Here is a 21,493-nt window from a genome sequence, read left to right as displayed (position 1 = left end):
AATAACTTTTTAAGTGTTCAATTATAATTTTAAAAGAGCAAATTTCCTTAACTCCATTTACAAACCTAGTTAAGGATCCTCACACATTTTAAACTTCATTTACAAATTCAGTATATCTGATTTCTAGAACGCTAAACTGTCAGCCTTATGAATCTAGCCATCAAAATCATCCTTCATATAAAATACCATTGTGTTTTTATGCCAAAATGATATAGGTTGAGTAAATAGAATTCCCTTAGACGTACCATTAAACATTAAAGTATTGGAAATCAAATTTGTCTACATTTCAAATAAAAATTATGTCTAGCATCAATTAAATATTTAAAATTAAAACAGTAAATCTAAAATAGTAGTCTTCAAAATACCCAGACTCCCCCGGACCAGCGTATCTCAGCGCTTTTTCATTATTGTTCCTTAAGCAGGAAAATTGATTTAATAGATGAACTTATTTTAAATCTAAGTTGGATTTAGTTTTCCCTAGTGAGAGAAATTAAATACTAAGGAATATGATTTTGTCAGGTAAGGGTGATCTTTGGAAGGCTACAAACCATTGTTATAACTAAGATTTTTTTTTTTCCACTTTCCAGGAAACCATTTTTGCCCCTGTTGAGAATGCGTGCCTTAAGTATTTCAAGCATGTTATTAGAAACCCATACCCATTTTCATTATGTCCACAAACTTGTTCCTCAACTTAATACTGTGGGCTTGATAGTATCTGTCCTTGTTAGTTTTATAAAACTAAAACTAAACCTTCCTAGGCTGCAGAGTCCCCCACCAACTCCAGAGAGCAGCTTCCTCGTCTCAGCCAGTGGAGACGGGGCGGATGGGGTGAGGCAGGTCAGTCAGTGGTCCTTCAGCTCAAGCAGTGGGATTGAAACCATCCTGCTTGGGTTTGAGTGCCAGCTCTGCCCCTCGCTTGTCTGTGTGACGTTGAGCAAGTTGTTGAAACTCTCTGCTTCAGTTTCCCTGAGAGTCTGGCCACGAGGATTTGACGGGATGGTACCCACAAAGGACCAGACAAGACCTAGTACATGTGGGTGCTCCGTACTGTTACTCATCCCATTGAGTTAATAAGAGGATCCCTCATGCAGGCTTTTAGAACACCTGCTTCAATTAAGATATGAATACTGTAATTCATTGTCTGTACATAGATCAGAGGTGGTTGAAAGCAGTGTCCTCTAATTGTGTAAACATCTGTTTCATCACCTTCCCTATGCTGTGGTCTCCGCTGATGAAGAAATAGTGCTCGACAAGGGGGTTAGCGTGGCTCCTGACTCGCCAAAAATTCTAATGTAGGGAGCCCCCGGTGGCCTAGTGGTTAGGATCCCGGGCTTTCACTGCTATGACCCGGGTTCGGTCCCTGATCGGGGAACTGAGATCCCACACGCTGCACAGCAGAGCCAAAAAAAAAAAAAAAAAAAAAAATCATCTCATATAGATATAAAGAAAAAAAGAAAAAAAATTCCCGTTTAGTGGAATCTACACTAAAGTGGGTTCCTCAAATTAAAAGTAGTCCCGAGTGGAAAGCGTCCCCCCAAATAGCACTCTGGATGATGGAGGTGGCTTAGTGGAGCAGGAGGTGGCTTAGTGGAGCAAGGAAGGGCCAGTTATTTTGTCTTGCGAGGCACATCTCATGTCCACTTTTACCAGAATGTTAATGTTACATCTGTGGAAGGTATTACCCCTTTTACAAGGAAAAATTTTATAAAAATTTTTCATGGTTTAAATTATTTTGGTTTTCACTAGTATTTTCAAAAAAGTCCTTCATAGCATGCAGTAACGTTTTTGATCACCACGTTAGATTTAATGCAGCGATGCTGTTAACCCGCGTGCTTTCCTTTGCAGTCTTCCTTTTTCCATCAACACGGGTGTGACACCAACGACACCAATGCCAAGTACAACAGTCGCGCTGCCCAGCTTTATAGGGAGAGAATCAAGGTGCTGGCCTCCCAGGCAACCCGGAAGCACGGCACGGACGTAAGCACAGCGGGTTGTGGGGGGGGTCTCCTTCAGAGGAACATTTGTTTCAGTAGAAAAAGTAGTTTTTACCCCAAACAGTAAAACGCGCTAGCCGGCTTCTCTTACAAGGAAACAGCGTGTAGTGGATTCTTACTATTCACGGTCCTGCTTGATAAGTTTGCTTTGAACACTGCACGAGAGTCCTGCAGCACCACCTTTGTCAGCTGATCAACACTAACCTTATTTTACCTGCGTTTCTGTTTAAAGACACCTTCTTTAGTGTGTATTGTTGACTCACTGACACTGAGCTGGCGGCAGGGGCATCGCGGCTCGAGCTGAATGACGCTCAGCTAACTGCATCCCTGTGCTTAGGAACGCGAGGTGGCGCTTCAGCACCGTGCTCGGGACCATTGTAAACAATGGGTCCACCAACAAAAAGCACGAAAATGTGGAAAGCGTGTCAGTAAACAGCCCGCAAAAGGGACCCGTGTTTACAGCAGGAGCCGAAACAAGGAAGCAGAGCGTCGCCTTGTTCCACCTCAGCTGGGAACGTGCACCTGGGGTGACAGATTCTCTGCTGCTCTGCGTGTGTCCGTGCAAGACGGCAGATTTGGGGTCACAAGTCAATTGTAGCATGTAGACAAATTCGCAGACGTGGAATCCACAAATGATGGGGGTTGACTGTACTTTGGAACCCGCCCTTAGACGTGAAGCCCTGGCTCTTTCCTTTTCCACAAATGATGGGGGTTGACTGTACTTTGGAACCTGCCCTTAGACGTGAAGCCCTGGCTCTTTCCTTTCCGGAAATGGCTTGGGGAGCTGGCGATTGCCTTCCACAGGGTCTGGTGGCAGAAGTTACTGGATTGATGTGTTACTAAAATGTGCTCAGGGGCCCTGACTTTACAATAATGGAAAGTACAAATCTTTAGCAGACAGGCCTCCAGAAAGGGAGTGAAGAGCATTAAATAAACGCTTTGAAGCAAGTGAAATGCTGAGCGCTGCATGTGTTTTTGTTCCAGCTGTGGCTTGATAGCTGTGTGGTTCCACCTTTGTCCCCTCCACCAAAGGAGGAAGATTTTTTTGCCTCTCATGCTTCTCCTGAGGTATGTGTTACACTTCGCGTAATTTTCACGTGTGCTTCTAAGGCATAACTAAAGTTATCAACAGTAAAGTTATAGAGGGCATATATTTAAAATGTTTCAGTTAGGATATAGGCTAAGCTGCTGTAGCAAACAGCCCTGAAATGCCGTCAGGCCTGGAATAAGGTAGGAGTTCATTTCCCACCAGCAGTGCAGAGGTGGGCCGCCCAGGGCTGACCGGGGCATGGAGTTTGCTCTTCTCATTGTGTGGCTCCTCCCTCAGGGTGCAGAGTGGCTGCTCCAGTTCATGACCTTTCCCAGCCAGCGGGAGGAGGACAGACATTCGGGAAAGCAAGCGCCCCATCCTTTTACAATCTAGAGGTAGCACACGTCACTTCTGCTCATAGCCTGCTGGCTAGAATTCAGTCCCATGCCCTATACCCAGCTTCGAGGGAGGCTTGAGGCCGTCTTACTAGGGGTCTCCCCAGTGCAGTTCAGAGCTTTGGAACTGACAAAAGATGAAGACAGTTTTTTGTGGTTTTTTTGGGTTTTTTTGCAGTACACGGGCCTCTCACTGTTGTGGCCTCTCCCATTGCGGAGCATAGGCTCCGGACGCGCAGGCTCAGCGGCCATGGCTCACGGGCCCAGCCGCTCCGCGGCATGTGGGATCTTCCCGGACCGGGGCACGAACCCGTGTCCCCTGCATCGGCAGGCGGACTCTCAACCACTGCACCACCAGGGAATCCCGTTGTTGTTGTTTTTTTAACCCAGATTTTAAGAGCGGTTTGAATCTCATTGTCCCTATTTAGCTGTGTACGTAGAACATATCTCAAGGCTATTGTGAGAATGAAATGAGTTAACACAGATAAAAGTAGCTGGTACCCAGTGCAGAGGAAGCCTTCAACAAGTGCCGTTTCATTAACCTCATCTTCGTATTCCGATAGGAGTAGTAACAACAATCCATGGTCCCTCTGTGCATTTTCCCCAAATCACTTAGATCAGGGAACATGAGGCCTGCAAGGCCTAAAGTATTTACTAACTGGTCCTTTAAGGAAATGTACGCGACCCCTGGCTTATAGCCCCAGATGTTCTGTTAGCTGCCCTGCATCTTCCAGTCCCGATGGGGAGGGGCCGCCGTTTGCTTACCTGCTACTCAGTCCTTTAACTGATTTTCAAGAAAAAATTATGTAAAGTTGTATACATTGCTAAACCTTGATTTTTTTTTTTGCTATTATAATTTGCACATTATGTACATGTTATCTTTGACAGAATCAGTTACCAGAAATAGTTATCAAAAAAGATGGGAACAGAAAACAAAAGAGAAGTGTGTGCTGTCATGATCTGCTGCTACTGTTTAATATAGAACTAGATACAGAATATCCATGATTAGTAGCTGAGAAATGTTAGCAATAGAAATGATGGGCTAAAAAGAGGAGAGAGATGAACAGTTTGGTGTGGATTAGAGTTGGAGATATTAGTATGAATTCATGTTTATTTTAGTGTCTCTCTGTGTTTATATATCTATATGCACACGCACATGCACACACACACACACACACACATACACATGATGGAGAACTAATTGCAGATACGTGTGTACACACGGGTTAGCACACACAGATATATGACCTAGCTCTGTCCACTGAGAGGCCTAGAGACAGTGACACCCCAGGACAACAGGCACACCCAGCACCCACATCTTGGTTTCTAAACGCTGTTTTCCAGTGGAAGGACCCAGGGCTGCCTTTGGAGAGATGGCCGATTCTAGGACTGGGGCTGCTGCGGCAGATAAGCCTGGAGCGCCCTATGGTGCTAGAAGAAAGGAAGTGCTAGGAGGCCGGGCAGGGGGAATGGACGAGGACATGTCTGAAGGACTCAGGAACCAACCTGGAAGAGGTGCCAGTGGTCAGAGCTGGAACGATTTGAACAACAAAATAATGATAGTATTGGACTATAATCCAAAGAATAAATAACTATCCATACTAATATAAGTGGATGGTTGCATAAAGAAATAGAGGGAAAGGACAGTCTTCCTTACAGAAAATTCCAAATCTTGCATATACCTCTCCACCCTTCTGGAGGTGGGGCTTAACCCCCCTCCCCTTGCATGTGGACTGGACTTAGTGACGCTTCCCAGGACTAGAGGATGGAAAGGGGAAACCGGTAACTTTACAGGGAAAAGACTGCCAGGCGCCAGTCTAACCGAGTGAAAAAGATTGGCATCACTAGTGCACAGTCGTGTTGACATGAGGCACTGAGGGGGTACCTCCTCTCTGCTGTTCTTCCCCCAGACCTAGTCTAATCACAAGAAAACATCAGACAAACTCAAAGTGAGGGGCATTCTACAAAATACCTATCAGTACCCTTCAAAAGTTTCAAGGTCCTGAAAAACAAGGAAAGACTGAGAAACTATCACAAAGCAGAGCAGACTGCGGAGACGTGACGAATGCAGCGTGGGGTCCTGGCTGGGTCCTGGAACAGAAAAGAGACCCTGGTGGGAAAATTGGCGAAACCCAAATAAAGTCTGGAGTTTAGCGAATACTGTACCAGTGATGACTCTTCGCTTTGACAAATGTACCCTGGGTATTTTAACATCAGAGGAAGCTGGGTGAAGAGTCTATAGAAGCTTTTATCTTTGCAACTTTTGTGTAAGTCTGAAATTACTGCGTAATAACATTTTTATTTAAAGAAAAGGAGGAGAAATAAGGAATTTGAGCATGGAAACAGAGACTTAAGAACAGGTATATTTTAATATCTTATCCTTCCTTCCCACTAATCCAGGTAGGAAGGTGACTGTTTAAATTACTAGGTTTTTCCCCTGTTATTTGTTTTTTATGACTTTTCTTGCTTAGCTGGTAACGACTTTTCTCCCCTTGCTTCAGGTGAGCGGCACAGGGTGGACATCAGCACAACCAGAACCATCTTCTTTAACACCAGGGAACGTGGACGCTCCTCCAGCAAACAATGAAGGTAGTGCTGAGACCCGCCCTGTAGTGCTGTCCTGTGCTTCACTGGCATCTGTGGAACTACTAGAAAATGAGAATCTTGCATTTGCTAGGGAAAGACACCCATGGTCAGTTATAAAGTGGGGAGAAAAGATTACTGAGCACAGAATATGATGTCATTTTTATAAAAAAGAGAACCCAAATCACACACACAGTTAACACCGAATTGTTCACTGGAGAATGAAATTACTGAGGATTTTTACTTTCAACTTGCTACAGTTTGGGGTTTTTTTTAAATTTCATTTTATTTTATTTATTTTTGGCTGCGTTGGGTCTTCGTTGCTGGGCGCGGCTCTCTCTAGTTGCAGCGAGTGGGGGCTGCTCTTCGTTGCGGTGCACGGGTTTCTCATTGCGGTGGCTTCTCTTGTTGTGGAGCACTGGCTCTAGGCACGCGGGCTTCAGTAGTTGTGTCACGTAGGCTCAGTAGTTGTGGCACACGGGCTCTAGAGCAAAGGCTCAGTAGTTGTGGCTCCCGGGCTTCAGTAGTTGTGGCTTGCAGGCTCACTAGTTGTGGCGCACGGGCTTAGTTGCTCCGCGGCACGTGGGATCTTCCCGGACCAGGGATCGAACCTGTGTCCCCTGCATTGGCAGACGGATTCCTAACCACTGCACCATCAGGGAAGCCCCCTAATGTGAATATTCTAACTCTTATAATTTATTAGCATAAAACACCTTCTGAGATTGAAGGTTACCTGCCACGGGAGGTTTAGTAACCTCTGAAGTTCAGATGTCTCCGTTTGTTTACTAACAGAAAGCTAAGGGAACTGAATGCAGACCAAGATGTTTTCTTGGAAATCTCTCAGAAGCTGCGTCCCTAGCTGACGAATTTCCCCTAAAAGGTTTTACTGTTTGGAATCCTGCCTCCTTTTGCACCTGCAACAACACTTTCCTCTCTCTTCTCCATCTAGAACTTTTCTTAAGCTGTGGTTAGTTAGGGAGACTTGTCGTCTCAAGGCTTAACCCAGAATTTCATGTGTTAGCATCGGGTGCAAGGTACAGTCTCAACTAAATGTAAGGGTCACGCAGTGAAAATGAGAGAACAAAAGAATTTTAACAGATAGAATATGGGGCCTGCAATGCTCTGCTTCTGTGTTGTTATTCACTGCTGTTCCTACGGTGCCCAGAGCAGTTCCTGGCCCAGAGTAAGTAATCAATAAATGTAGAATCAGTTCTCTTTCTACAGATTGGCATTATTCTTACTCATTCTGCTTTTGCCTATTTAAATGCCTTCACTAGAGTTTACCTTTTAAAAAATGTATAAAAATAAAATACTTGAGTTTACTGTAAACCACTGTTGGGCCTGCTATTTTTTTTAGAATAGCTTTATTAAGATATAATTTGCACGCCATAAGAGTCACCCTTTAAAGTATGCAATTCAGTGGTTTCTAGTATATTCACAAGGTTGTGCTACCATCAGTACTATCTAATTTCAGAACATTTTCAGCAGCCCAGAGAGAAACCCCTACCCACTAATAGTCACTCTCCATTCTCTCCTTGTCCCAGCCCCTGGCAACCACTAGCCTGCTTTCTGTCTCTAAGGATCTGCCTAGTCTGGACATTTCATATATATGGAATCATACTCTGTGTGGTCTTTTGTGACTGGCTTCTTGTGCTTAGCATAATGTTTTCAAGGTTCATCCATGTTGTAGCATGTATCAGTGTTTCATTTCTTTTTATGGCCAAATAATAGTCCACTGCATGGATATATTACATTTTGTTTATCCATTTTTAATGTAATAAATAAAATTAAATTAAAATAACATTTTTAAAATAAAAATTTTAATAGAGTTCCTAACCAGAATCATTTTTTTAGATCAACTAGCAAACAGAGCAGATTTCTTGGCAACTGAAAATTTAGGTTTCTATCACTGATATAATTGGTATTAGAATTTCCAAATGTTAACATATATTGGGTGTATAGTCCACATATGTACTTGGTATCTCAGAACAGTTTACTTTATAAAGCATTTTTTTAAATTAATTAATTAATTTATTTATTTTTGGCTGCATTGAGTCTTTGTTGCTGCGCGCGGGCTTTCTCTAGTTGCAGCGAGTGGGGGCTACTCTTCGTTGCGGTGCGTGGGCTTCTCATTGCGGTGGCTTCTCTTGTTGCGGAGCATGGGCTCAGTAGTTGTGGCACTCGGGCTCAGTAGTTGTGGCTCGCGGGCTCTAGAGCGCAGGTGCATGGGCTTAGTTGCTCCATGGCATGTGGGATCTTCCCAGACCAGGCTCGAACCCGTGTCCCCTGCATTGGCAGATGGATTCTTTTTCTTTTTTTTTTTTGAATTTTTGGATTTTATTTATTTTTTTATACAGCAGGTTCTTGTTAGTCATCCATTTTATACATATTAGTGTATACATGTCAATCCCAATCTCCCAGTTCATCCCACCACCACCACCACCACCCCTTGGCCCCCCACTTTCCCCCCTTGGTGTCCATACATTTGTTCTCTACATCTGTGTCTCTATTTCTGCCCTGCAAACTGGAGGCGGATTCTTAACTACTGGACCACCAAGGAAGTCCCTCAGAAGAGTTTACTTTAAAACACCAGTCCATGGGACTTCCCTGGTGACGCAGTGGCTAAGACTCCGTGCTCCCAATGCAGAGGGCCCGGGTTCCATCCCTGGTCGGGGAACTAGATGCCACATGCGTGCCTCAACTAAGAGTTCTCATGCCACACCTAAGGAGCCCACATGCCGCAACTAAGACCCATCGCAACCAAATAAATAAATAAAGTAAAATAAAACACTGGACCATAAGGTAGAATTCCAAATGATATTAATTAGGGAGACCAATAACATTTTTATTCTACAAAGCAACTGGATACAAAATATACTTCTGTTTTAATGGACTTTTAAAATTCTTAAAATGATAAAATAGAATATGGAGCTAAAAAGAAAAGACAGTCATTGACAGAATTGGGTAAGATTCGTAGTACTGAGCAAGTTGAGTGTATTATATATTCAAAAGCACATTTGATGAGTCTATATTCTGTGTTAATATCGATATTTTCAACTTTCAGGTGGACCAGAACAAGGACCAAGTGTGGAAGGTCTTAATGCACCAACAAAGGCTGCTCTAGGTGGTATGTGTTACCCTATATTGGGATTTAGAGAGTGAGATTAACTAAGAAAATAATGAATCCTGTCTTTACATTCTGCCTAGAACTCCAAATGTAATGAGATTTATTTAAGCAAAAATGCTCTTCTGTTTCGGCCGGCTTGGTGACTGTGAAGTGCAGCAGCCTCTGTACCCGGCGAAGGTTGCTCTTGATGCTTTTGATTTGCTGGTTTATGTCCCAGCATAAGCAGAGGTCAGAGCAGCCAAGTCATTCCTAGCTACTCAAGAACTCTTAGCATTTTCTTGTCTTTCTGATTTTGTTGTAGGTGAACTTCATTTCTAATTTTTCATTATCGGGGAAATACAATCTGAAATTAGTGCATAGTACACTGTATTAATTGGAAAGCAACTGCTTTGGTGAAAAATAACTAAACTATTAGAAATGTTCCAGATATTTTCGTCATGTATTTATAATAGACTTGTAGGAGATTGGGAGCAGATTATGTGACTACCGCAGTACAAATCTAAAAGAAAGTGATGAAAAGGAGAATTTCCATGGATGGCTTTTTCATACTTGAAATGTAGTGAGTTTATTCCCTCATTAGGACTAAGAGTTTTAATCTTTGTTGTTTGTGGTTTTATGCTGTCTTTTTCCTGTTAAAGCACATTCTCACTTTGTAAGAAAATAATTTTTATTCTTACTGGGTCTCTTTTACATAATTCTAAACGCAGAATATGTAATCTATGATTAAAATTTACCCAGAAAACAATTTTTAAGAAACTTTATCTAAAAGCATCATATATTTTTGTGCAATTTAGAATGAAATGCTACCAAAATAATAGAGTGTTTTATATTTCTTATTGGTTAATATGATAACATAAATCAGAGTGGAAAGCGCTTCACTGCTTTAGTTGTATACATAATGCCTGGCTAACTTTCTGCTTTAAAACAATTTTGAAATTTCTCGAAGAGTAGAGATTAATAGGAGGGTTTGTTTTAATGTAATATGAAATGCTCCTGAAGAAAATAGTGAATGGGGCAAACTCAGTCTCTTTATTTCTCTTCAGTGTGGTGTCCCAAAAACATATGTAATCTCTGAGTTTGGATACTACGTGGAAATACTGAGGACTCTATTTTGATAAAGCTCTGTTCATGTAAAGCACACTCGTATACTTCTGGATGACAAACTAATGTGGAAAATGTTATAGTCTCTTAAATAATAAAATACAGTATCTTAGAATTTTAAAAAATACACTGAAAATATACACTGAAATTATATATTTCCATTGGTCTGACTTTCTACTTTTTATTTTTTGACAGAGGTTTCCTCTATCATAAAAAAGAAACCAAATCACGCTAAAAGAGGAGTGAGTATTATGTATAAAATATCTGGTAGTTCAGCTCTAAAATGGCTCATGCACTCAGAAAAGCCACCTTTGTCATTTTCCTTTTATTTTGAGCCATATCATAATGAATGTGGCTTTGATAAAAAGCTTGTTTTGTTCAATGAGGGGATGTTGTACTTAGTGAAGATTTTCTAGAATGAGTGTTTAACATTTCTCTGTCAATGGCAAAATTCTGAAGAAAATCAACAGAGGCTCCCTGGGAGTGTCTGTCATGGTTACGGTTCTAAAAGCAGTGCTGTCTGGTGAGGCTGGGCAGGTTGTCATTGGTTGAATGTTGCGATGCCGTGATTCCTTTCAGAGCCCCTGCTCTGGAGGCAGGTGCGGGCTTTGAGTCCCGACCTCATCACTTGCCGGCTGTGGGATCTTGGTTGAGTCACTTAACTGGCAGGAGCTTCAGGTCCTCATCCATCACCCAGGGATGGAGACAGTGCTGGCCTCATAGAGTCGTGAGGACCAAGTAATAACCCTCGATAAATGTTAGCTTTTGTTGCAAACGTTTTCAAACAGTTTGGGTAGAATGTAATCTTATACTGTATCTTCTAGCTTGGGGCCAAAAAAGGAAGTTTGGGAGCCCAGAAACTGACGAATACGTGCTTTAATGAAATTGAAAAACAAGCCCAAGCCGTAGATAAAATGAAGGAACAGGAAGACCTTCTGGCCAGGGCGGCACCTAAGGAAGAATCGATGTAAGTTTGATTGGGTCATAGTAATATGTTTCTGAGATATGCTTTCCAAATGCCATTTATTCTTACATATGTGTGTGAGGAGGATAATGCAAAATTCAGTTTTATGATAACGAAAACTGCATGGACGTGTTGATTAGAAGGGGAGAGACCAAGGGAGAAGGAGGCAGTTGCCATTTCCTGTTGAAGCTGTGCAGACAGGATTGGGATGGGGTTGCAGGAAGGGAGAGACAGAAGCGCTCAGGAGGTACTTACGCAGGAAGGACGCTCAGCATCGTCCGTCATCAGGGAAATGCAAGTCAGAGCCCCAGGGAGATGCCACTTCGCTCAAGGTAGCTGTAATCAAGAAGACAGACAGCAAGTGCTGGCAAGAATGCAGAGAAACTGGAGCCCTCGTGCTTTGCTGGTGGTAGTTACCACATGACCCAGCAATTCCACCCCTCAGTATATTCTCAGAGAAATTAAAATATGCCCGTGTAGCCACACCAGAACTTGTACATGTGTTCATAGCAGCATTAATCCCTATAGCCAAAAAGTAGAAATGACCCAAATGTCTATCAGGTAGTGAGTGGATAAACAAAACGTGTATGTCCATACAATAAAATATTATTCGGCCATAAAAAGGAATAAAGTACTGACACGTGCCGCAGCATGGATAAATCTTAAAATGTTTATGCTAACAAAGAAACTGGCCACAGAAGACCGCATATTGTATGATCCCTTAGAAATGGAATGTCCAAATTAGGCAAATCCAGAGACAGAAGGCAGACTAGTGGTTGCCAGGGGCTGGGGGCAGGGGAGAGAACGCGGTGTGACCGCTCATGGGCGGGGGTTTCTTCTGGGGGTGATGACAATGTTCTGGAATTAGATAGTGCTGACGGTGGCAGCCTTGTGAATATGCTCAACTGAAGGGTGTACTTTAGAAAGGGGGATCTTATGGTATGTGAATTATATCTCAGTAATGAAGAAAAGTGTTTATAAGGTGAAGCCCCGTTGAACTGGGTGACTAAGTTCTAATTGTGTGATGGAAGGTTGTGGGTATGGTGGCATCTGCAGAATGAAGAAGAGGGAATCCAGACGGTGGCACTGGGGTCCTTCCTGGATTGGGGACGTTGGAATGATGCTGGGGATGCCCTGAAGTCAGGCGGGCAGTTTTACATCACATCTGAGGGGAGTGCTGTGAAGAAGGGGTGTGCTTTGGAAAGCGCGTTTGGTGGCGATATCCAGGACAGAAGGAACGGGAAAAAACTGGAGGCCAGGAGGCCAGACTGGAGACTTGTTTTAGGTAGATACTTAAGGTTCCTGGGAGGTTTTCATTTGTGTTGAGAACAGAAGGGACACGTGGCCATCTGGAAAGTGCCCGTGACTGGGCATAGAGGACGGTAAGGAGAGAAGAGAGGAAAGGCGACTTGGAGTCCTGTTTTGTATGCGTGTTTATTTTATTTATATGGTGTTTTCTCTTATTTTCACGTGCATCTGTTTTAGCTTGAGTTAATTACTACAGGCTGCCTAATGAAGAAAATACTTTATGAGGTTGTTTTGCGGATTCCTTTAGTTAATTCTCATTAAAGTGCATCAAACAGTGCCTGGCACATAGTAAGTGCTCAACCAGTGTCATTTCTTGCTATTGATGCTCAGAGGACCTTCATACGATAAGCCAGATAATTTGAAATTGCTAGTTATTCCTCACTGTCCTTTAACTCACAGGACCTAGGGGGCAGCACTAAACTGTATTTGGGTAAAATGTGACCTGAAATGCTCTTTGTGAGGTTTGCTCTGAGTTCTCAGACTTCACTTCGATGTCTCTCTGACTTAGCTAGGCGTTTTGACACTGGGCAAGGGGGAAGGTTAAATCTGAGTATGTTTGGGACTTCCCTGGTGGCGAAGTGGTTAGGAGTCCACCTGCCAGTGCAGTGGACACGGGTTCGAGCCCTGGTCCGGGAAGATCCCACATGCCGCGGAGCAACTAAGCCCGTGCGCCACAACTACTGGGCCTGCGCTCTAGAGCCCGTGAGACACAACTACTGAAGCCCATGCGCCTAGAGCCCGTGCTCCACAACAAGAGAAGCCACTGCAATGAGAACCCCACGCACCACAACCGAGAGTAGCCCCCGCTCACCACAACTAGAGAAAGCCCACGCACAGCAACGAAGACCCAACGCAGCCAAAAATAAATAAATTAAAAAAATTTAAGAAAATAGTTAAAAAAAAATATGGGTATGTTTGGAAGCAAGCTCTGTCCAGATTGTTTGTGCCTGAGGTTTTCCCAGAGAACGTGTGAAATCCCCGCCCGATCATGGAATACAGGAAGCAGCAGCTCCCTTCCTGTAGGTCAGGTGGACAGAAACTAGCATGTTACTGCTAGAAACAACACCAGCCTCAACGTGTCTCTTTCATTAGGACCATTCAGTACAGCATAAAAGCAAAGATGCAGATCACGGGGTATTTATGAACTGGACTTGGGAACCTAGTTTGATCCCTTTCATGGCCTTGTTCAGAACAGCTGCACCACCATGCCCTAATCACCGTCCTGCTGCTCAGACACATCACAGCTCAGTTTCACCAAACTAGCGCTGTGCCAGCTATGAGGAAGTGCCCAAGCTTTATGTTAGTCTTCTGCAAGTTCTTTTTTTTTTTTTTTTTTTTTTTTCACGGTACGCGGGCCTCTCACTGTTGTGGCCTCTCCCGTTGCGGAGCACAGGCTCCGGACGTGCAGGCTCAGCGGCCATGGCTCACGGGCCCAGCCGCTCCGCGGCATGTGGGATCTTCCCGGACCGGGGCCCCGAACCCGCGTCCCCTGCATCGGCAGGCGGACTCTCAACCACCGCGCTACCAGGGAAGCCCTGCAAGTTCATTTTTTTAATGGCTGTAAATAAAGTTATTTCAGCTCAATCAGCTCTCAGGAGCGGTATCGTTTCTTGTGTTGTCGGACTGCGAAACTAAACTATCCATGCAGTAGCCTGAGCCTCGCCTGGCGGTCTCTGGGACCATCCTCAGAGGCGTCTGTGTGCGCAGTTGGTAGAAAGAGTAAGAAGATACAGTGGTGCCGCTGGAGCTGCTCTCTTGCTGACCTGAGTGTCTGGCCAGCCCTCCCCTGAGCTGAGCTGGTACTGGAAGGGCTTCTGCGGGTCTGAGAAGCTTGGAGTCCTGGCTTCCTTATTCCATTAGTGCTTCCAGGGCCCGGCTGTTAAAAGTGCACACTTTTAATGGAGGATAGACCCAATCGTACGTCAAGTACCCCAAGAAGGAAAACTTCCCCATCTCATACCATCCCTATCCATTCATCTCCAGAAGACTCTGTTACCACAGTTCTACTGATTTTAAACAGATCTATTGTTTTCCTCCAAAATTTATACTTGAAAGAGTATATTATATTTTCCAAGTAATAAAGTGGGTATGTTACCATTACCTGATCTGTAGGAATAATAGTAAAGAAAACCAACTGCCAGATGAAAACAAAACAGAAATCCTGCTTGACTCACAGCAAAAGCAAGATGATTTTTTCCTAGTAAGAAATTCTGTCGTCATTCCCTTTTACTACAGAGAAATGTATTTATATTATTATGGAATTTATACAGTGCCTTTCTTACAAGGAATTCGTGACGTTTTACACAATTTTATAAAATGGATGATAGCTTAGAAATCCTGAAAAGGTAGGTATATCATTTTTCAAGGCCCTGAAATTTTGTTGCTATTTTACTAATATGATAATTTACTCTTGTAATTGTTAATATAGGCCTGGTTTTCTTTATGAAAAATTAAGTATTTATAGCATTTTTGGAAATCTGAGAGTAAGAGACAGTGTTTTATTCGTCATTTCTCACCTGGGTGCGTTATTTGTCACAAATATTTGAGAGATAGGCGATGAGTATCTGGCTGGTGGTGCAGAGGAAACTATTGGCTGAGAAATGACAAGTCCAATTTTTTTTTTCTTTTTTTTTTTTAGTTTTTATCGGAGTATAGTTGGTTTACAATGTTGTGTTAGTTTTAGGTGTACAGCAAAGTGAATCCGTTATACATATACATCTATCCACTCTTGTTTAGATTCTTTTCCCATATAGGCCATTACAGAGTATTGAGTAGAGTTCCCTGTGCTCTACAGTAGGTCCTTATTCGTTATCTATTTTATATATAGTAGTGTGTATACGTCAATCCCAGTCTCCCAGTTTATCCCTCCCTGCTCCTTAAACCCTGGTCACCGTAAGTTTGTTTTCTACATCTGTAACTCTGTTTCTGTTTTGTAGATAAGTTCATTTGTACCCTTTTTTTAGATTCCACGTATAAGCTATATCATATGATATTTGTCTTTCTCTGTCTGACTTACTTCACTCAGTATGACAATCTCTAGCTCCATCCATGTTGCTGCAAATGGCATTATTTTGTTCTTTTTTATGGCTGAATAGTATTCCATTGTGCGTGTGTGTGTGTGTGTGTGTGTGTGTGTGTGTGTGTGTGTGTGTGTGTGTGTACATACATCTTCTCTATCTATTCCTCTGTTGATGGACATTTAGGTTGCTTCCATGTCCTGGCTATTGTAAATAGTGCTGCAATGAACGTTGGGGTGCATGTATCTTTTCAAATTATGGTTTTCTCCAAATATATGCCCAGAAGTGGTATTCCTGGAGATAACTCCATTTTAAATGCTCTCAGAGCCTGATTACATAAAGAGACCCTACAGGAAATTTTCTTGTAAACTGAAGAACCCTTTTGCAGTGAAGTAATCCCTTCTTAATTTATCTATTTGTTAAGTCAAATTTGTATATATTTTTTATCTTAAACCAGAGCAGACCAACGAGACTAACCTTGTACTTTTGATATGTAATGTTGAAGTATAGTAAAATATTGGTCCAAGTAAGAAATTCTGCTTTTTACTATCCTTTAGAGAGATAATTTCAGTATACATCATGTTATGACATGATAATAAGTGATATAAACTAGAACAGTAATGTAAGTGCAGCAGCAACCAAACAGTATCTGTAAACTCGTTCAGAGTTTCTTGAGCATCTTCTCAAAAAAGACCTTTACCCCCCAAAAAATGCCAACTTGCCTTCATAATCGTTAATTATGGAAAGCAGCATGAAGCTACAAGTAGAGTGATATGTTTAATGTTCTTCGTATTTTAACTCAAGAACAAGAATTAAAGCTAAGTTAAGGAGCATTTGGTTTTTCTGGCAGTGTGTCATCGTTACGATTAGCCTATAAGGATCTTAATATTCAAATGAAGAAAGATGAAAAGATGAACATGAGTGGCAAAAAGAAGGTGGAATCAGAGAGACTCGGCATGGGATTTGGAAACTGCAGAAGGTATGTAAGACTCTGCTTTCTTGGATTTCAGAATTTAAACTAGTTTGCTAATCATGAACGGATTTTCCTTGTTAATTTCAACTTCAGAAATGTTTTCTCATGACTCACTTTCTTCAGTTGTTTTGCTTTGCTCTAATACAGTCCGCCCGCAGCCCTCTGTACCCACAGGTTCTGCATTTGCAGATTCAACCAACTGGGGATTGAAAATGTTTGGGGGGGGATTCCAGAAAGTTCTAAAAAGCAAAACTTGAATTTGCTGCATATACCACTCTTAGGGGCAACTATTTACATAGTATTTACATTGTATTTGCAATTATTTACGTAGCATTTACATTGTCTTAGGTGTTATTAGTAATCTAGAGATGATTTAAAGTACAAAGGAATACTGTGGATTTTTTTTTTATCTGCTGGGGTCCTGGAAGCAATCCCCCTCAGAAGCCGAGGGACAGCGGTGTTCACTATAGCATGAAAAATTCCAAATTTGATCCTTAGGTAAAAGGAAATCGGTCTGACTTGTCATTAAGTGGATGCCATAAACATAACTGATATATGTGACTGTATTTTGTGTAATTAGTTACAGGCCTCACTAAAGTCCAGTATTTTTCAATGCTTACACCAAAACAATATTTTTTTATTGCTCATGTTTTTAACCCCACTAATAAGTATATTTTTATTGAGAGTGTAAATTAAAACATTCATGGGAATTCCCTGGCGGTCCAGAGGTTAGGACTCCACACTTCCGCTGCTGGGGGCCCGCGGTTCGATCCCCGGTCAGGGAACTAAGATCCCAGAAGCTGCGCGGCGAGGCCAAAAAAAAAAAAAAAAAAAAGATTCGTTCTTTGGTGAACACGCAAGTGTCCTCGTGAACTAAGATGATTCTTTTCCATTTTATTCTCTATTTTCTCCAGTGGTATTTCACATTCAGTGACTTCAGATTTGCAGACCATTGAACAGGAAACGCCAATCCCAGCGAAACCAAGAAAAAAGTATAGCGACGACAGTGATGACTTGCATTTTACTTCCAGCTCAAGGTAACCTGGTAGAAATCATCTTTAAAGTGTCTTTTTGAAAAGCAGTGATCACTATGGACTCACGAGTTTATTTGCGTTAGGAACAAACACAAATCAGTGTACTTCATTGTTTTTAAAAGCTTTGGCTGGAGTCAAGGACGTCCTTTGGAAAAAAATCGGGGTAACCCTCTTTAGTGGATGATGTTTGCTAATACTGAAATGTTTGATAATAAAATCTGCACCCCGGAGTTAAAATTAGAGGTGGGAAAGTTGTATTTATCTAAAATGTGAAATTGGAGAAATATGCAGAATCCCAAAGGTGTATGTTAAGCTGTTCAGTCTTATTCCAACAGTTGGAATATTTCACAGCTGCGCCTTCAGCAGCTTCTTTTGTTTTCAGGATACCAGCTTCTGGTATCCTGAAAATCTGATACCAACTGGAGTCTCCAGTTGGCAGGATAGACTATTAAATAAACGCTCTTTGTGTGTGCATTTTTATGAATGTAAAACACTGTTGCTTTCAGAGGGGCGTCCCGGGATAAAGCCTAGGCCCCGTCCTTCAGCGCTCCCCATCCGACGGGGACAGGTTGCCTAACTCCAGCGTGAAGCTGACGGTGGAGAGGCCGTGGTTCAGGTTCAAGCCACCTGCAGAGGCCGGAAACAAGTTTAACTTGAATTGACTCACTCTGTGCGGTTCCTCCCAGAACCTGGTCAGCACAGGGAGGCCTGCTTCACAGGCACCAAGTAAACTTGGGGTGTCAGGAGGTGGGCACCAGCTGGGAAGCTGGGCGACCTGGACTTGAACCCTGGCCCTGCCACTTACTGACTGTGTGATCTGGGCTGAGCTCTGTAACCTCTCTGTGCTACAGCTTCTTCATCTGTAAGTTAGGGACACCAGCAGTGCCAACCTTTCAGGGTGTGCAAGGGTTAAATGAGTTAATACAGAGCCCTGGGAATAGTGCTGTCATGTTTAGCTGCTATTATTATATAGAAACTCAGTTCAGGAGACGTGTGACTCAGTCTAAACGTTTAATTCCTATTGTTAGATACTTAAATTAACCTCATTGAGGGCCACCTTCAAGTTTGGAGTTCAGGGAAATTGAATGTGTGCCCATCAGTAATGGGCGGTCCTTACAAGAAGTCGCCATCACTCACTCACATCTCAAAGGGCATTACTGTTGTCTGGCAATTATACAGGCTTGAAGCGTTTTCATATACATAACAGATATAAATATATGTTAACTAATTAGAGTCTAATCCTGAAATTCTGTATTCTCCTATCAAAGTTCATAGGTAAGGAATTGTAATACAGAGAACTATCTTTAAATCATTCTGCTAGCATAGCTTCAAATTACTTCAAGTCCAGATATTTAACCCCCAAAAAAGTTAGTAGTTGAGAGGTGTTCCCTGTCAGTGCTTTCAGAGACAGGGGTGGTTTGATGTTTGCTGCTTGTGAGTAACCTGTATAACATACGGGGTTTCAGGTTACTTAGAGGTAGCTTCCAAATCATGCCTTTTAAAGTATTTGAATACATTTTCTACAGGCTAAAATTAAATGTCTAACTTGATTTGAAGGCTGCATGTGTGTCAGATGTGCACACTAGATGAGAGGAGGATGTGTCCGGGTCAAGAAAACTCCCAGTGGTGCAGGGTCTGCACCCGCCTGCTTGGCTTCTCCACAAAGCCTTTTTGATTATTTCACTTCTCATTACAACCCCTATGCAGAGGAGAGCACAGGCAAGTGAAGGAAGTAGGTTTCCAGCTCCATGAGTGGTGCCGCTTGCTGACAGGGCTGGAAGGAGAGGTGGCTGCGGGTGAGGACGGGCCCTGGGGGGCACCTGGGGAGCCTTGCTCCTGTGGGGCTTCCTCTGCCCGTTGGGAGCTTTAGGAATCCTGTTGGCCTCCCTCTCCAAAAGCTTAGTCAAAAGACTCAGCCCTAAAGGCCTCCGTTGCTATGGAACAATTATTTATGGTTTGAAACCGGGGAGCAGATGGCGTTTTTATGTTGACCGCACTTACTGGATTCCTGCCAGAGACCTTGGTGTGTTGTTTATCGTCACCTGCAGGTTGTCTAATGGGAACGTAAACGCCTCTGCTGGTCCTCCTTATGGTAGCTGCTATTGGTAGAACAATACTTACTTTGGCAAATGAAGTCAAATAAACACGGACTCTCGGAAAGCAGGCGTATTCCATGAAGAGCTCTCATTGCTTCCAAATAATTCATTAGCCCATTAGAGCTTGAATATTATGAATTATGAAAGAGTACTGTTTCTATTAAAAATAAGACCAACCATATCTTGGGGATTTGTTTTTTTGTTTGTTTTTTTGAGTTCCATTGTTTCCAGGATATAAACAATGTAATTATACATTGAGTACCAAATAATGAAACTGGAACAACTTGTTCAGCCTTATAAAGCCAGTGTGGCCTTCAGTGGAATAGACAGTTGTCTATAGCTGTAAATCAGATATGTGCTATTAGGGTGCTCTTATCAAGGGATTGTAAGGAATGTTTTCAGGTTGGGTGAAGACAGACTGGGAGGGCGAAAATAAAAATGAAATGTATTAAGAACAAGGATCTAGAAATCAAAACATTAGAAAGTCAATAAAGATTTGGAGATCCGGGGCAGCTGTTGTGTTTCCGAGGAAAGACAGGTGCCCCACAGCCATTGGTGGATGCCCATCCTCCACCGCATCCTCCCTGGTGCATCGGGAGGCCCTCCCGCACTGTGTACACCATGTAGGAGCACAGGGAGCCTCGCTGGTGAGTGGTGGGAAGGGCACCCTCCCCGCCGCAGTGCAGAGAATACGACGTAACGGGCTCCTGCTCATCAGTAGGACCCTAGCAGAATGGCTTTCTCTCTCCTGATTTTTGAATTGTCCAGTCATTAAAAAAAAAAAATCCGATGGCCCTACATTCCAGGATAAGCACTTCGGCTTATCAGAATGAAGAATATTCCCTTAGAGTGATACTAAATTCAAAAAGTCCTGTGTACCAGTGCCTCAGAGTTGTGAAGGGCCTGGAAGTTCCACCCACCTCCATCCAGTGCTCACCCCCACCCCACCACAGAGCCCTCCAGGAGACAACGCAGCCCCTTAGCACTCCTTCCCCTCCCCTCCCTTCTCCCCCTTCCCTCCCTCCTCCCCCTCCCTCCTCCCCCTCCTCCCCCTCCCTCCTCCCCCTCCCTCCTCCCCTTCCCTCCCTCCCCTCCCCCCTCCCCTCCCCCTCCCCCTCCCCTCCCCCTCCCCTCCCCTCCCTCCTCCCCTCCCCTCCCTCCTCCCCTCCCTCCTCCCCTCCCCTCCCTCCTCCCCTCCCCTCCCTCCTCCCCTCCCCTCCCTCCTCCCCTCCCCTCCCCTCCCTCCTCCCCTCCCCTCCCTCCTCCCCCCCTCCTCCCCCTCCCCTCCCTCCTGCCCTCCCCTCCCTCCTCCCCTCCCCTCCCTCCTCCCCTCCCCTCCCTCCTCCCCTCCCCTCCCTCCTCCCCTCCCCTCCCCTCCCTCCTCCCCTCCCCTCCCCTCCCTCCTCCCCTCCCCTCCCTCCTCCCCTCCCCTCCCTCCTCCCCTCCCCTCCCTCCTCCCCTCCCCTCCCTCCTCCCCTCCCCTCCCCTCCCTCCTCCCCCTCCCTCCTCCCCTCCCCTCCCCTCCCTCCTCCCCTCCCTCCTCCCCTCCCCTCCCCTCCCTCCTCCCCTCCCCTCCCTCCTCCCCTCCCCTCCCTCCTCCCCTCCCCTCCCTCCTCCCCTCCCCTCCCCTCCCTCCTCCCCCTCCTCCCCCTCCTCCTGCTCCAGGCAGCCTTTCAGTCCAACAGCAGCTCCATGAGAAACACTGCCCTATGCTTACATATCTCCCTGGATTTCTGAGCTCAGATCAGTCAGCCTCATAAGGGCAGGGTCTGAGTATGTCTCCTTGCCCAGTATCCTCACCCAGCAAGTGCCTGGCCCCTCATAGGTGCTTATTAAGTGGTTTTAAAATTCCTTATTGAATCGGTCCTAAT

The 21,493-nt window shown here is 43.9% G+C and overlaps 1 protein-coding gene across 3 annotated transcripts in view; it reads left to right on the top strand.

Annotated features, from left to right (window-relative positions):
• The window catches only part of ARFGAP3 (ARF GTPase activating protein 3), a 54,531-nt gene that overhangs the window by 15,089 nt on the left and 17,949 nt on the right, over positions 1-21,493 (top strand). For 2 of the 3 annotated variants that reach the window (XM_082850783.1, XM_082850782.1), the window contains exons 4-11: positions 1,846-1,977; positions 2,979-3,062; positions 5,921-6,008; positions 9,067-9,129; positions 10,426-10,472; positions 11,055-11,197; positions 16,370-16,498; positions 17,407-17,529. In XM_082850783.1, coding sequence (XP_082706909.1) covers positions 1,846-1,977; positions 2,979-3,062; positions 5,921-6,008; positions 9,067-9,129; positions 10,426-10,472; positions 11,055-11,197; positions 16,370-16,498; positions 17,407-17,529 — 809 coding nt within the window. The remainder of the gene's footprint in view (positions 1-1,845; positions 1,978-2,978; positions 3,063-5,920; positions 6,009-9,066; positions 9,130-10,425; positions 10,473-11,054; positions 11,198-16,369; positions 16,499-17,406; positions 17,530-21,493) is intronic. The other variant, XM_082850784.1, reaches the window with a different exon arrangement.

The sequence above is a fragment of the Leucopleurus acutus genome (genome assembly GCF_964270905.1).
Source record: "Leucopleurus acutus genome assembly, chromosome: 11".
In the NCBI taxonomy this organism is placed as follows: Eukaryota; Metazoa; Chordata; class Mammalia; order Artiodactyla; family Delphinidae; genus Leucopleurus; species Leucopleurus acutus.
The sequence above is the reverse complement of the archived record's forward strand: the minus strand, read 5'-3'. Positions and strand labels throughout refer to the sequence as shown.